At 36.9% G+C, this 14,074-nt stretch overlaps 1 protein-coding gene across 1 annotated transcript; it reads right to left on the reverse strand.

Moving 5' to 3' along the window:
* Nucleotides 1-6,658: 6,658 nt before the first annotated feature.
* LOC136797341 (uncharacterized) lies at nucleotides 6,659-7,105 on the reverse strand. The gene has a single exon (XM_067053632.1). It carries the CDS (start codon nucleotides 7,103-7,105, stop codon nucleotides 6,659-6,661), a length of 447 nt encoding a protein of 148 aa, XP_066909733.1.
* Between the last annotated feature and the right edge of the window lie 6,969 nt (nucleotides 7,106-14,074).

A 14,074-nucleotide genomic window follows, 5' to 3' on the forward strand; every position in this document is an offset into this window, starting at 1 on the left:
CCGGTATCTAAAGTTCCCGGGTTTCGGGACCAGTTAAGTATCGGCGAAAGTCAAATGTCAAAAAAGAGAAGAAGGAATAAGATGTAACACGTGTGAACTGCTGTAACATACTATCTTTATTGGGTTCGGTCTTATGTCTTTATATACATGCGATCAGCTGATCTCCTCAGTCAGCTGTTTATTCGATGTCAGCTGACTGAGGCTGTAACTTATATATATAGAAACTGATGAAATCGAGTTTCATACAGCCGTCCACTTCGAAACCCGATGAGGTCATGGAAGAGGAGAGATCAAAGAGATTTCGGCAGGGAGAGAGGTCCAGGTGAAGAAGGAAGATCGAACCAGGTTAGACAACGGAACGGAGGCAGAAGGGAAGAAAAAAAGTGCCACGGATCTGGAAAGGTGGGACACTTACTTTGTGGCCCAGTGTCCTCGCACTAAATGTTTCGAATGTGGCGGTGAAGGTCTTATAGCCAGGCATTGTCCCTACATGTACTGAAGGAGAGATGTAGGACAAGGTGAACCCATGGAGATTAAGAGGGGCGTGAATTAGGAATAATGGGAGAAAGTGGAGTATCCGGTTAGGAAAAAAGAGGTACAGTTGTCTCCAGCTTCACCGGGAATGGAAAAATCGGATAGGAGCTATCCATAGCGAGGCGAATTGGAGACATGAAATACAGAAGGAATATGCGGATATTTTTTTTAAGAAGGGGGATATACTGGGAAAAACGGGCCAGACGATGCACGAGATCGTTCTGAATCAGGAAAAGGTCACCTATGTGAATGAAAGGCGGTAACCACACGCATTGCGGCAACACATCCAGGAGGAACTGGATAGTCTGAGGAAACAGGGTATTATCGTGGATAGCACGTTACCATACAACATTCCCCTCTGGGTGCACTTAATTATTACCTTAAATTTGTCCCATATCTGGTGGACCATTTGGTGCCATTTAGCAACCTCTTGAAGAAAGCGGCTGAGCGAGACACTACACGCCCTGAAACGTCGGTATTTTTGGTGGTGCGTGAAGTGGGCGGTTCAGGAGACAATCGGGACTTGCGATATATGCCTGAGCACAAAATATGGCAGACACCCGCCAAAAACTACTCAGGAAGAGACGCCCACCGCAATGGTACCGCTCGCCGACACTTGGAGGGTATACACATGGGTTACGATTATCGATCTCTTCAGCAAATTGGTGTTGGCGCACCGTATAAGAGATCGCTAAGCGGAGGAATGTTCATATCGAACAACTGAAAATTCCAATACTAGAGGCATGATCATCTCATGAAAGATTTTTTTTTTCCTTCTATATATTATTTTTTTCTTTTTTCTCTTTCTTTCCCTTCCAGGAATTTTGTCAAACAAATGTATAGTGCGTGTAAATGATTCGTGAAACAATGAAATTGCAGTTTGCTCGGTTATTTAAATTTTTATGTGGTACTTTTATGTTTCAAGAGACAGTTGTTACATTTATGTTAGCTATAGAAGCAAAGAGATGGCACAGAACATCTCGCTCTTGCCCGGCGTTTTTCTGTTAATAATGCTTGTATGTGACGAGGTAAGTTGTTTTCTCTAAAACTTTTTATGTTCATTGGTGAAGTATTGTTAGTGATAGTAGTTCCTATCGATCTAGAAAGTATTTCGATAGCAGAGTTGATCTGTTCTTTTGTTTTTAATGATTTTTTTTTTATCGTGAATAGAAAGTACGTTTTCTAGATCAGTCCGATTTTTTTTTCAGTTTACCTGTCCAGTAACCATTGAAGGGGTAGAGGTTCTAGGAATAGGATTTGAATGGATGTGAAGTAGAACCGGGCTATGATCTGAAAAGAGGTCATCTAAAGATTGAATTATGGATTGTGAGGTGGGTATTTAGGAAGTAACAAATATATCAAGGATATCGAGACGTTTTTTAAGAGATGTAGGCCAATAAGTAGAATTTTTAGGAGAGAGGATGGAGTAACTATTGGATGTTGTGACTCGGAAAGAGTCCTACCACGAGTATTGGACGTTCTGCATCCCCACTGTTGATCTTCGGGGTTGTAATCTCTTCTAGCAATAAATCGTAGACCAAGGGACCGGAATAAGGAGTCAAGATGGCTATAGGAAAGGGAATTACCTGGAGAACAATATACAGCTGAAAGTGTAATGTTAAATGGGCGAGAGGATAAGCTGACGGATGTTGATTGAATAATATCAGACGGAGTGGAAGGAATAAGGGAGTGGGGTAAAGATTTATGAATAAGGATACAAGAACCTGCGTGGGATGTGTTGTCAGGGTGATCTGTTCTATATGTAATGTAGTCGCGTATGTAGAAGTAAGAATGCTTTGTGAAATGGGTTTCAGTCAGTAGTGCTATGTCGATGAAATGTTCATGGAGGAATATGTCAAGTTCGCCTCGGTGGTTGTGTAGTCCATTTGCATTCCATAAAAGTATATTTAAGGTGCTTTTGTTCATCGAGATAAATTTAACGGGATTTCATTAAGGAGTCTGGTTAGGAGTGAGATAAGAGGCTTGATTGTGTCTTGAAGATCACGAAGGAAGGAGGAAAGAATAAAAGCTATTTCAGGTGCATTTTGGCTGTTTTGGGAATAGAAGGTTTCATCCTCATCCTCATCATGGATATGAGTGTATGTTGGTCTAGGTACAGATTAAACTCTTCTTTGAGGTTGTTGAATTGGAACCTCGGTTCCTGGAGGTTCGGAGAAAAGATTGACCGAAGAGGAAGTTTGGGATAGGAGAGGAAGTTTAGGATTGACCTGTGTAGGAATTTCCACATTTTTGGAAGGAAAGTCATTTGTTGGTGGTTTAGTCTGTGGAAAGGAGCTTAGGGACTGATACAGTGTAGTCTGAGGGAGAGAAACAGAGGACTGAGGCTGAGGGTGGGATGTCAGAGGGAGAGGATGGGAAGCTTGAGGCGCCTGAACTCGACGAGTTACTTCTGCGTATTTAATAATAGGCTTCTGGAGTTGATAGGTTGTTGTAAGCGATTATTGACAGGGGTACGATGTTCCACGTCGCTTGTTCATGGGCCAGCAAGTTCTTCTCCTAGAACCACTTTGTTTTGATTGAACTCTTTTAACGCACAATTTGTGGTTTTTTGGCGTTGCATATTTTTGTATATTTCGCAACCTTTGTAGTTAGCAGGATGACCTTCTTTCCCACAGAGTACGCATTTAGCTGGAGTCTATCGAGTCTTCTGACAGGTATCAGATGGATGTGAGCCAGCACATTTAACACATATGGTGTTATGGTGGCAGTAGGCAAAACTACTTTAAAAAAAACAACAAAAAAACATAAGAAAAAAAATATCTCTTTGCTTCTATAGCTAACATAAATGTAACAACTCTCTCTTGAAACACAAAAGCACCCCATAAAAATTTAAATAACCGAGCAAACTGCAATTTCATTGTTTCACGGATCATTTACACGCACTATACATTTGTTTGACAAGATATCCCTCTGACAAAACTCATTACAATAAATTGACTAACAGACTAAAAGCAGAAATTAGAAAACACAGAATACAAAATTTCCAGAACATAACAGAAAACTTAAATACCACTGACAAATCATTATGGAGAACTACTAAAAAGCTACTAAAATACAAATCCCTCAACCATCCACTTCTTACTGAAAATAAGACTTGGACACGATCAGATGAAGAAAAAACTCAAATGTTTGGCGAACACCTCTTCAAAACTTTTAACTCCCATCCTGATATCCTTAATCCAACCCATCTTGAACATGCTGAAGCAGAGATTACAATTCCACTCCAAATGACCCTTCCTCCTAATGCCTCCCTCAGAAATAATGAACATCATCCACCAATTACCTTCTAAAAAAGCTCCTGGCCACGATCTTATCACAGCACACATTCTGAAACAGCTCCCTCGTAAAGCCATTCTATCCCTTACCTAAATCTATAATGCTACACTCCGATCCACCTATTTCCCTGACCATTGGAAAATGTCTATAATAAAAATGTTTCCCAAACCCTCCAAGCCACTTGAATCTTCAATCACCATCTTCCTACCGTTCTATTTCACTCCTGCCCATTATGGGCAAAATCCTAGAAAAACTCTTATTAAAACGCCTCTATCCAATCCTTGACTCATATAATGTTATTCCTGACCACCAGTTTGGATTTAGAACATCTCTTTCTACCATACAACAGAGTCATCGAGTGGTTGATGTCATATCTTCCACATTGGAGCGCGGTATGTACTGCACGGGAGTCTTCCTCGATGTTGAACAAGCTTTTGATCGAGTATGGCATCCAGGTCTGCTCTATAAACTTTGTCAATTCCTACCCCCTACATAATTCCTTATAATCCGCTCCTACCTCATTGATAGAACCTTTAAAGTAAATTATAACCTAGCCTACTCACCTCTCTTTTCTCAGTCCGCTGGTGTTCCTCAAGGTAGGATCTTAGGTCCCATTCTTTATACGGTTTATACAGCTGACATCCCAACCCACCCTAACACAGTCTTAACAACATACGCTGATGACACATGTATACTGTCTGTAAACAAAGATCCAACTAATGCATCACAAAAACTACAGACACACATTCATCTATTGAAGAATGGTATCAAAACTGGAGAATCAAAATAAATCCTGACAAATCCCACCAGACCACCTTTACTCTCCGTCGTAAACCTCTACCCTCCTGTCCTACAGTATCCTTTCTAAATACTCCACTAACGCCTGTTGAACATATTCGATACTTAGGACTCCATTTTGACAAGATACTTACTTGGAATCCACACGCAAGACTGAAACAACAAGAAACTGCTCGTAGATTCCGATTGCTACAACACTTACTTGACAAACGCTCTAAACTTCCCATTCACTACAAAAATTAGTATACATTACCATAATCAGACCAATTTGGACATATGGAAGTGAGCTCTGGGGCTCCACCAAACCATCAAATTCCTCCCACATCCAATCCTTACAATCCAAAATCCTACGTAAAATCCTTGATGCTCCTTATTACGTTATAAATAAACTCATTCACAAAGACCTTAACATCCCATTCGTTGCAGAATTGGCCCAAAACAGATATGCGTCTTTTCATTTCAAACTCCTTAACCATACTAACCCATTAATTCTTAATCTTTCATCCTTTACAATCCCTGATAATCCTCCGAGGCGTCTGAAAAGAAGATGACCACGGAACCTTCTAATTTAAATTAATGTTTGAAGTACCACCGATGGGTTGTTCCTTCCCAAGATTTTCAAGTGTATATGAAACATACAACATATTTACTTATTGTATTATTTTGTACAGTTGTAAATTACATTAAATAAATAAATAAAAGTAGTTTTAGTATTACGTTATAATGTATATATATATTTTTTTTCTGTGTACATATATATTTATTATTATTATGCATTATTTATAGAATTCTACTTTCGAATGTATTTTTTTTTTTAGTTTATGTCCATAAACTAGTGGGGGGGGGGGAGTTATGGTACTGTTAGTCCGAAGCTAACTTCTAATGTAAATAAACATTGATAAGTTATAAGAAGAATAATAAATCAGTTGTTATCTGGAATACGTGCGTTTCATTTCATTGTCCCTTTTCATCTTTTTTTTTTAGCTCGTCTTCCGACGTCCCATAAGTTATATAAATTGTTATATCGTTCTTAATTACTTTTACATTATGTTTTAGAAAAAAAAATTATTACGAACTTATTTAATTTTTTTGTAATGACTATTTATTTACTTGTATTTTTGTTTATGTATCTCTCAGGTTCCTCAGCCCACATCTGTCTTTCTTTCTGTATTATTGTAAAAGTAAATAAAGTATTATTATCATTAATGTATTCATTGTTGAGAATATGTTTTCATGAATGTGCATAAAATTAAACATTTTGTAATGACTTAGAAATATCTCGAAAAATTAAGTTTTGAAACGGCTGTCTTTTCCAGTTTCCCTTTACTATGATTGGCAAAGTCATCAATTTTAACTACAAACTGTAGGTATTCTACATTAATGATTTAAAAATTAGGGTGCGATAATGTTTTTTAATTTGCTCATGGGCTAAACTTTGTGATGAGTGGCAATTGCCAAGATCTCCTTCCTTCATTATAGTTATGGATCTCCATCTATCCCTTTTTCTTGTATCCAACAAAGGTTTTTGTTTATTTTTTTTTTTTAAATATTTACATAGATTTTTATTGCTTTATTTATTGCAGACGTTATTATTAATATCACAGATGGTTTCCTGCGGTTTCCTATGATGTGTAAGAACTTTTCTATGGAAAATCGTCTTGTGACGGTAGTTTTAAAAAGACGTAAGTCTGCTTGTCGTCTTGGAGGATGAGCCGACGTGGTCCACCCGCCGTGAAGAAAATGACTAAGCTGGTGAAGAAGACTGACTGCTGGCTACTAAGATCAAGTGGATGGCATAAGTATAACAGCCGATGTGTGTGCGCACCAAGAGACTCACAAAGTGTATATTTTATATTTTACAGTATAAAAAACAAAAGAGAACATATGCTCTTTAAACAATAAAAACATATTTTACACAATCGATTTTTCATTTCGTTAAATGATGTGTTGGCCGCAACATTCTTCTTCTTCTTCTTTTACTGGCATGAATCTGTCCTTGGCCTGCTCAACGGACGCCAACCATCTTTCTCTATCTTCTGCAAGGGTAACTTGGATCCTCAGTTGTCGCAGAGCCAAGGTAAGAAAGACTTCTTACCACTTCGAAATTACAGGGGCCCATTACAAAGCGACTCTGCCTCTGTTCCAGAGGCTTCTTACCCAACAGCATAAACTTGGTTTTTTCCTCATTAATATGCAGTCCCATCCTTTTTGCTTCGACATCCATCGCTTCGAAGTCAGTCCTAATACTCTGCAGGGATCTACCGATGATGACGTCGTCTGCATAGGCCATAACTTGTGTCATCTTTGTGAATACTGTTCCTTCCTGATTTATTCCTGCTCTATTTATGATTGCTTGTAGAGCGATATTAAACAGGGGAGGAGCTATTGGGTCACCCTGTCTTAGGCCACATTCTACTTCAAAAGGCTTTGATAATCCACAGGATTTTACTTGGCAGGTTGTGCTCACCATTTGCATTTTACTAATCGGGTGAGTTTACTAGGAAGCCCCAGTTCATGCATAGCCACTATGAGCTCACTCTTTACGATTGTATTTTAGACAGCCCGAAAATCAATGAACATCATCCAAGTTGTCTGCTGATGCTCCTTCATCTTCTCAGAGATTCGCCTCAGGGCGAAGATTTGATCAATAGTAGACCTATTGAGTCGAACCCACCTTGATAATCACCCAGTTATTATCAGTTACCTGCTCAATATACGAAAGGAGCCTATTGATGAAAAAATATATAAGCAGTGTTAAGCAAACTAATCCCTCAATAGTTGCTGCATTTCGTCGAATCTCCTTTCTTCTTGTATCTAGGCACTACTACAGCCTCATTCGACTCCTTGGGTATGATCTCCTCTTCACTTATCTGAGCTATCAAGTCCTATAGTTCCCTGGCGACTTCGTGATGCCCTGCTTTAAATAATTCTGCTGGGAGTCTATCATTACCGGGTGATTTATTATTTTTGAGTTTAGACATGTCTTCGATGTCCTCTATGTCGGGTGGAATGGCTTTCAAATCTCCATCATTAATACCCACTGGTAATTGTACACGGTCTTCCAGACAATTCTCTGCTTCTCTCGGGTTCAATAAGCTCTTGAAATATTGCCACCACCTTTCTTCCACTTTTTCTTCTAGCATTAGTATGTTGCCATGGTCGTCTTTGATTAGATTGGCTCTCCTGATCGTTCCACACTTAACGCTATTCACCATTTTGTAGAACTTTAGAACCATTTAGAGTCGGGATTCATCTCTACTTTTTGAGTTTTAAATTCCCTCAATCTGCTTCCTTAATGCTCCTCTCTTCTTGCTTCTAACTAATCTCTTCGTGTGCATCCTGGCATCTTTGTACTCCTTGTAACTGAGCCGTGTCTTCCGACTAATCCACATTAATCTTTTTTCATTTCGCTTCTGGATTGCCTGTGCACATTCTTCGTCAAACAAATAGTTACGAGGATGTCTAGGTTTTTCTCCAAACACTTCTTTAGCAGTCTGGGCAATCCTACCTTGATACACCTCCACCTGTTTTCGCTTGTTGCCATAGCTTCACCAAGTGTGGCGCTTATGACTCTCATAAGAGAACTTATGCTCTTTAAACAATAAAAAAATATTTCACACAATCGATTTTTCATTTCATTAAACGATGTGTTGGTCGCAACAATATTGTATTCTTTTATAACATAAAAGTGTAATAAACTTTGTTACATGAAAAAATACAAATATTTTTAGACGCTGAATAGATTTAAAATCTGCACCTTCCAATACCGGGGGGGGGGGTAACTGAAATATTTTTAACCTTCTATTTGAAAAAGAAAATGGTTTCATGGTCAATTTTTTGCCCTCTTTGCACCTGCGCCCTTGGAGGAGGGGTGGATATATCGCTATAACCTAGCCATGGTCCTGCTTAGCATTAATTTTAACATTATCATATTACCCACAGGCTCTAGCTACCATAACATTACTACACCGTAGTTGGAATGGTCCTGAAACAAAGCTATTTATCTCGTGAGAGAAGTTTAACTTTTCATGAAGGCTTGCTTTAAATATAATGTTATTTAAACATAAAAAATAAAAAGTTCACCAATGGGCTAGTTTTTTTTAATTAAAAAAATAAAATATCCTTTCCGAGAATGAAATTTAACGTGACTAACTTGTTATGATAGATGTAATTATTCTTTAGTAATCGATATCAGGGAGTAGATAAAAACCGAAGAGTAGGGCTAGAATATCGAAGCACGCAATCAGATGTTGCTTACAGATAGCGGCACACATCAGGACATTCCCACCACTTGAAAGGGGTTCATAGCACCACCGTTAGTAACAATCTCATATTATATTATTGACCGTGTGAAAAGGAACAGCCTTTTCCCAATTGGAAAAAAAATCAATAATATAGAATAATAAAATAAATGTAAAATAAAATATTTAGTGGTGGGTAAAAATATTCACCTAGAGAGGTCCAAAAAATTAATCATTCATAAGATTTATTGACAAATAAATAAAAGAAATACCTACAATCTGGCATGGTTGTGTAATGGCTTCATTCCAGAGAAATCTCAAATAGAGGTTTAAAAGAATTTTTAAAATATGATAGAAAACAAAATGATTTGTTTAATCCTTCATCTGAAAAGGAGCATACTTGAACAGAATTTATAATTTCGGGCTGTCAGGAACTTTCCCTAAACATCACTAAATTGAGAAAATAATTCAGAGATAAACGGAAATTATATAATTAGTTGAAACCAAATGTTAATATGATTTATTTTTTATCCTTGTTAAATGTAGAAAACATTAAAATATATAGAGACAATGGAATTGTGCCGCTGGATATGATTGTATTTACAACAACGAAACATACAGAAATATATATATATATTGGTCACGTGACCTACGGGTTTAATGGCGTGTACTCGGCCGTTTTTTTAACGCCGCCAATTTATTAAGTGGGTCTCGCGATCCTCTTATTTTTCGCTCTTATTGTTCGCAGCTAGCTTGTTGGCTTAACACCGATATTGGTCCCGATTATCATCTTCATCAGTTAAATCACGTGACTTAAAAGAGAGTGTGGCCATGTGACGAATCACGTGAGTGGTTAACGTTATGTCGAACTAAATTTAAATTTAAATCTCCCGCTATGGGTCACGTGACCAAATACTAGCTTCCGATTGCTGCCTTATGATCACGTGACTGCAAGTGTGCCAGCACCGCGAGTTTGTTGTTATGCTGTTTTAGAGACTTACGTGTTTGGCAGAGGCTGAGTGTACCCGGCCGCCATTTTGTTTTGGAAAGACATTGTATTATGAGGGTCTCGCGTTATCCTCACCACCCATTGATGGATCACGTACCCACTTTTATATTGCAACCAGGGCCTGAGTGTGCCCAGCCGCCATTTTCCCCCTGTTTGAGAGACTTACAGATTTGGCAGTGGCTGAGTGTTCCCGACCGCCATTTCGTTTTTGATCGCCACCATTGTATTATGAGGGTCTCGTGTTATCCCCACCACCCATTGATAGATCAGGTACTCACTTTTATTCTAAGTGTCACTTTGAACCTTAATCCCCTCTGTTCTTAATCTTTTAGTGTAAATAATTTGAACTGGTTAAACCTAAACACTGATATGTAGACCTTTATCTTCTAATCCCTTGGATGAATGTAAACAAGGGACTTTGAACTTGTATAATTTGTTTTATTACGAGGGTCTCGCGATCTTATTCCTTTCGATCACTGCCATATTGGTCATTTTGAACCTTAATCCCCTCTGTTCTTAATCTTTTAGAGTAAATAATTTGAACTGGTAAAACCTAAACACTGATATGTAGACCTTTATCTTTTAATCCCTTGGATGAATGTAAACCAGGGCCTTTGGACTTGTATAATCCCTAATATATAAACAAACTGAGAGATAAATAGATCTATTACTAAGTAGGACTTTTTGATCTCTGTTATATTTTAATTCTTTTGACTTTGAACCATAATACTTTCTATTTTAGTTCCCTTGGCGGATATCGACAAAGCAACATTTAATTCCCTAATGTTTAAATTTTTAACAGGTAATACCTAAAACATAAACACAGATATTGGACTCGGTTATTATCTTTATCAGTTAATTCTTTCGGTCGTAGTGAATAAACTTACAACCACTAATAAATTACATATAGTAGTAGGATAAGCGACGTCATTATTATCAGTTAATAGAGTTACCATATATTAAAAATGTAAAAATAGTCGTGTTAATTATTTTTAATTTCCTTTTACCTGCATTATTCACTGCAACCTTCCCAGCTGTTACATAACCTTCATCAATCCAATGGAATACTTACGTTATAGACGCGGAGTGTGTTATAAATTGAAGAAATTATTTCATAGCTGTTATTGAACGCATCGATATCTTCACCGACTTATCTTATAACCGATATCTTAAAACTTATTGGGAGGAATATTCTGAAATTTTATCATATTCTCTCTCTATTTCCTCTTGCGACCACTCTTATAGTTTTAAATTATCAACTAAGTATAATATGATAACATAATTTTAATATTAAAATATTACTAATAACTACAATTTGACTTTGAACTAAGTATAACGGTAATTCTTAAAATATAAACACTGATATAGGGCTAGTTAATCCTCTCTTATCTGTTAATTTTTCCGGTGCAAGCAAAGAAACTTTGTACCCATTGTTCATTACACATGGTAGTAGGATATATGACGTCATTATTATCAGCTAATAGAATTATCAGACTTGCTAATCTTTCGTATCTTGTTATATTTTTGATGATTGTAAATTTCGAACCTCCTCAAAACATAAAAACAATGTAGGATTTTATTTAAAGATTTTATTAAACCGTTATTGAAAAATAAACTATGAACTTTGTCCTAATTCTAATCCTTATGCAGCCTAACAGAACTATCTTAATCCTATTCCCTAACTCTAATTTATAATTTTTTTCCGGTAGCTTATTCCTTTCATCATTAAATGTATGTAGGTATTTTTCTCATTTTCGTATGTATATACGAGTATTTTTCGTTAGAGAGCAGAACTTACGTCACTGGTCACATGATCCATAGCGCTAATTTTGAATTTAAATTTAAATAAATCTTTACAATCCAAAATCCTTCGTAAAATCCTCAATGCTCCTTATTTTGTTACTAATAAAACCATCCATAAAGACCTAAATGTTCCTTATGTAACCGATCTAGCCCGAACCAGATATTATTCCTTCCATAATAAACTCCCTAACCACCCAAACCCACTCGTTTCTAACCTTGCTTCCTCTTCCATTCCTGGCAATCCTCCAAGGCGCCTGAAAAGAAGATGGCCTCGTGACCTTATATTGTAAACTGTTTTAGAGTTCTACTACTGGGTAGTTTCTCTACATCCTGTATCATATCATATGTCATTATGATCAAATTTACTGGTTGTATTTTTTTATACAGTTGTAAATATCAACAAATAAATAAATAAAAAAAAAAAAAAAATTTAAATAATATTTAGGAAGCTTCTATTTCAACACCTACACGTCCTTTATTACATACAATACGTTACCCAACCACTCTCTTACCACGTTCCCTCACACCTTTCAAATCACAAAAACTGTTTACATTCAATATTTTATCCTTATCGATAATTAAATTTTCTGTAACCTTCGTAATTTTTACCTTTAGCTACCGATTTTTTATTTTCTACATATTCAGTAACCTTCTCAATGTTAACATATCTGTAAGCTTTGTAGATACCAATCTTTTTGAAGGGTAAGTTAACTAATTAATCGTATAAGACCTTGCACCTTCATTTTATCACCCAGCAATATAAGAAACTTAAGGCTTTGTAGGAGTTAAGTGTACCATACCGCCATTTTGTGTTTCTTATGCCACACCTGTATTTTTTTTTTTGTTTCCAAGCCACCATTTTATTTCCCTAATATTTAGTTTGATCTAATAATCATTAAAAAATAAACAACGGAGTAGAATTTGTTAATCCTCTCTATCTTTTAATTATTTCGATGAAAGTAAACTTTGAACTATTAATACTACATTATCTTCTCAATTTTCACATTTTCCTCTAATTTCCTAATAATTTATATTTTTTAAATTTAATTTAATTCTTATAATGTTTACGTACATACATAAAGAATGTTTAGATTTTCTGTTCTCTTCTTAATGTTTTCCTTTACCTATCTATTCGTTTACCTTTTTTTAAACCGCTATTTTTTACTCATAAGTTATATCATTACTTCTTCGTTTTTAAATTTTTGCAACCTTCTCAATGTTTACTATTTCCTTAAACTTCGCGATATTTACATAATCAGCACACATTCGTGGGCTCAGTATACACGATCTCCATTTTTTTTATCAGGCCTATCACGGTACTTTGTTGGAGTATGTGGGCATACAATAGTATTCTATGTGTCAACAATATTAGAAAACAGCGGTAGTAACACTAGTAACACTTACAATTTCCCCTACCCCTCCCCACTCCTTCCCTACATATAATTCCTAAAACGTATACAAAAGGATCGCGGTGATCGAAAGGAATAAGATCGCGAGACCCTCGTAATAAAACAGGGGCGAAAAAAATTCAAAATGACGGTCGGGCACACTCAGCCTCTAGCTAACAAAATGGCGGTGAACGAGAAAAAGACGATAGCAAGACCCTCCTAATAAAATGATGGTGATCAATAAAAAAAATTTTTGCAGGTCGCAAGACCCTCCTAATAAAATGATGACGGAAAAAAATTCAAACTGACGGTAGGGCACACTCAGCCGTTTCCTAAATCCTAAGTCTCTTAAGTCATAGGGAAAAACGAAATGACGGAGGGGGGTTATAGTGGGTATTTGACCCATCAATAGAGGGTAGAGATAAACAAACGAAAGACAAAATGGCGTCCGGGTACACTCAATCTTTGATAAATGGTGGGGGGAGGAGAAATACTCAAATTGAAAGAAAATAAGAATGACGGAGGAAGTTTATAGTATAAAAAGTGGTTATCTTGTCCTTTGATGGGTGGTGAGGTGAACAAAATAAAAATAAAATGGTGTTCAGGCACACTTAGCCCCTATGAAAATCCACAAATATTTGAAACATCAGAAAAACAAAACGGTGATCGGGCACACTCATCCACTTCCTAAAGCCTAAGTATCTGAAGTCGTAGGGAAAACGAAATGACGGCCGGGTACACTCAGCATCTGCCAAAGCCGTATGCCTCACAAACAACATAAAAAACAAAATGGCGGTCGGGGACACTCAGCTCCTGGTTTTAGTATAAAAGTGGGTACCTGAGGTTATGAGTGGTTTATGTCAAGCTAAAATTAAATTTAAATCCCTTCATATACTGATAATGAAATGGCGGCCGGGTACATTCAGCCTCTTCCAAATCTGTAAGTCTCTCAAACAGGGGAAAATGGCGGCCGGTCACTCTCAGCCGCTGGTTTTAGAATAAAA

Source organism: Halyomorpha halys, unplaced genomic scaffold, assembly GCF_000696795.3.
Source record: "Halyomorpha halys isolate HHAL.00 unplaced genomic scaffold, Hhal_1.1 Scaffold3270.1, whole genome shotgun sequence".
NCBI lineage: Eukaryota > Metazoa > Arthropoda > Insecta > Hemiptera > Pentatomidae > Halyomorpha > Halyomorpha halys.

Excerpts from the sequence above, each read along its gene's own strand:
- LOC136797341 (XM_067053632.1), bottom strand. The coding sequence starts at position 7,105 with ATGCAAATGGTGAGCACAACCTGCCAAGTAAAATCCTGTGGATTATCA.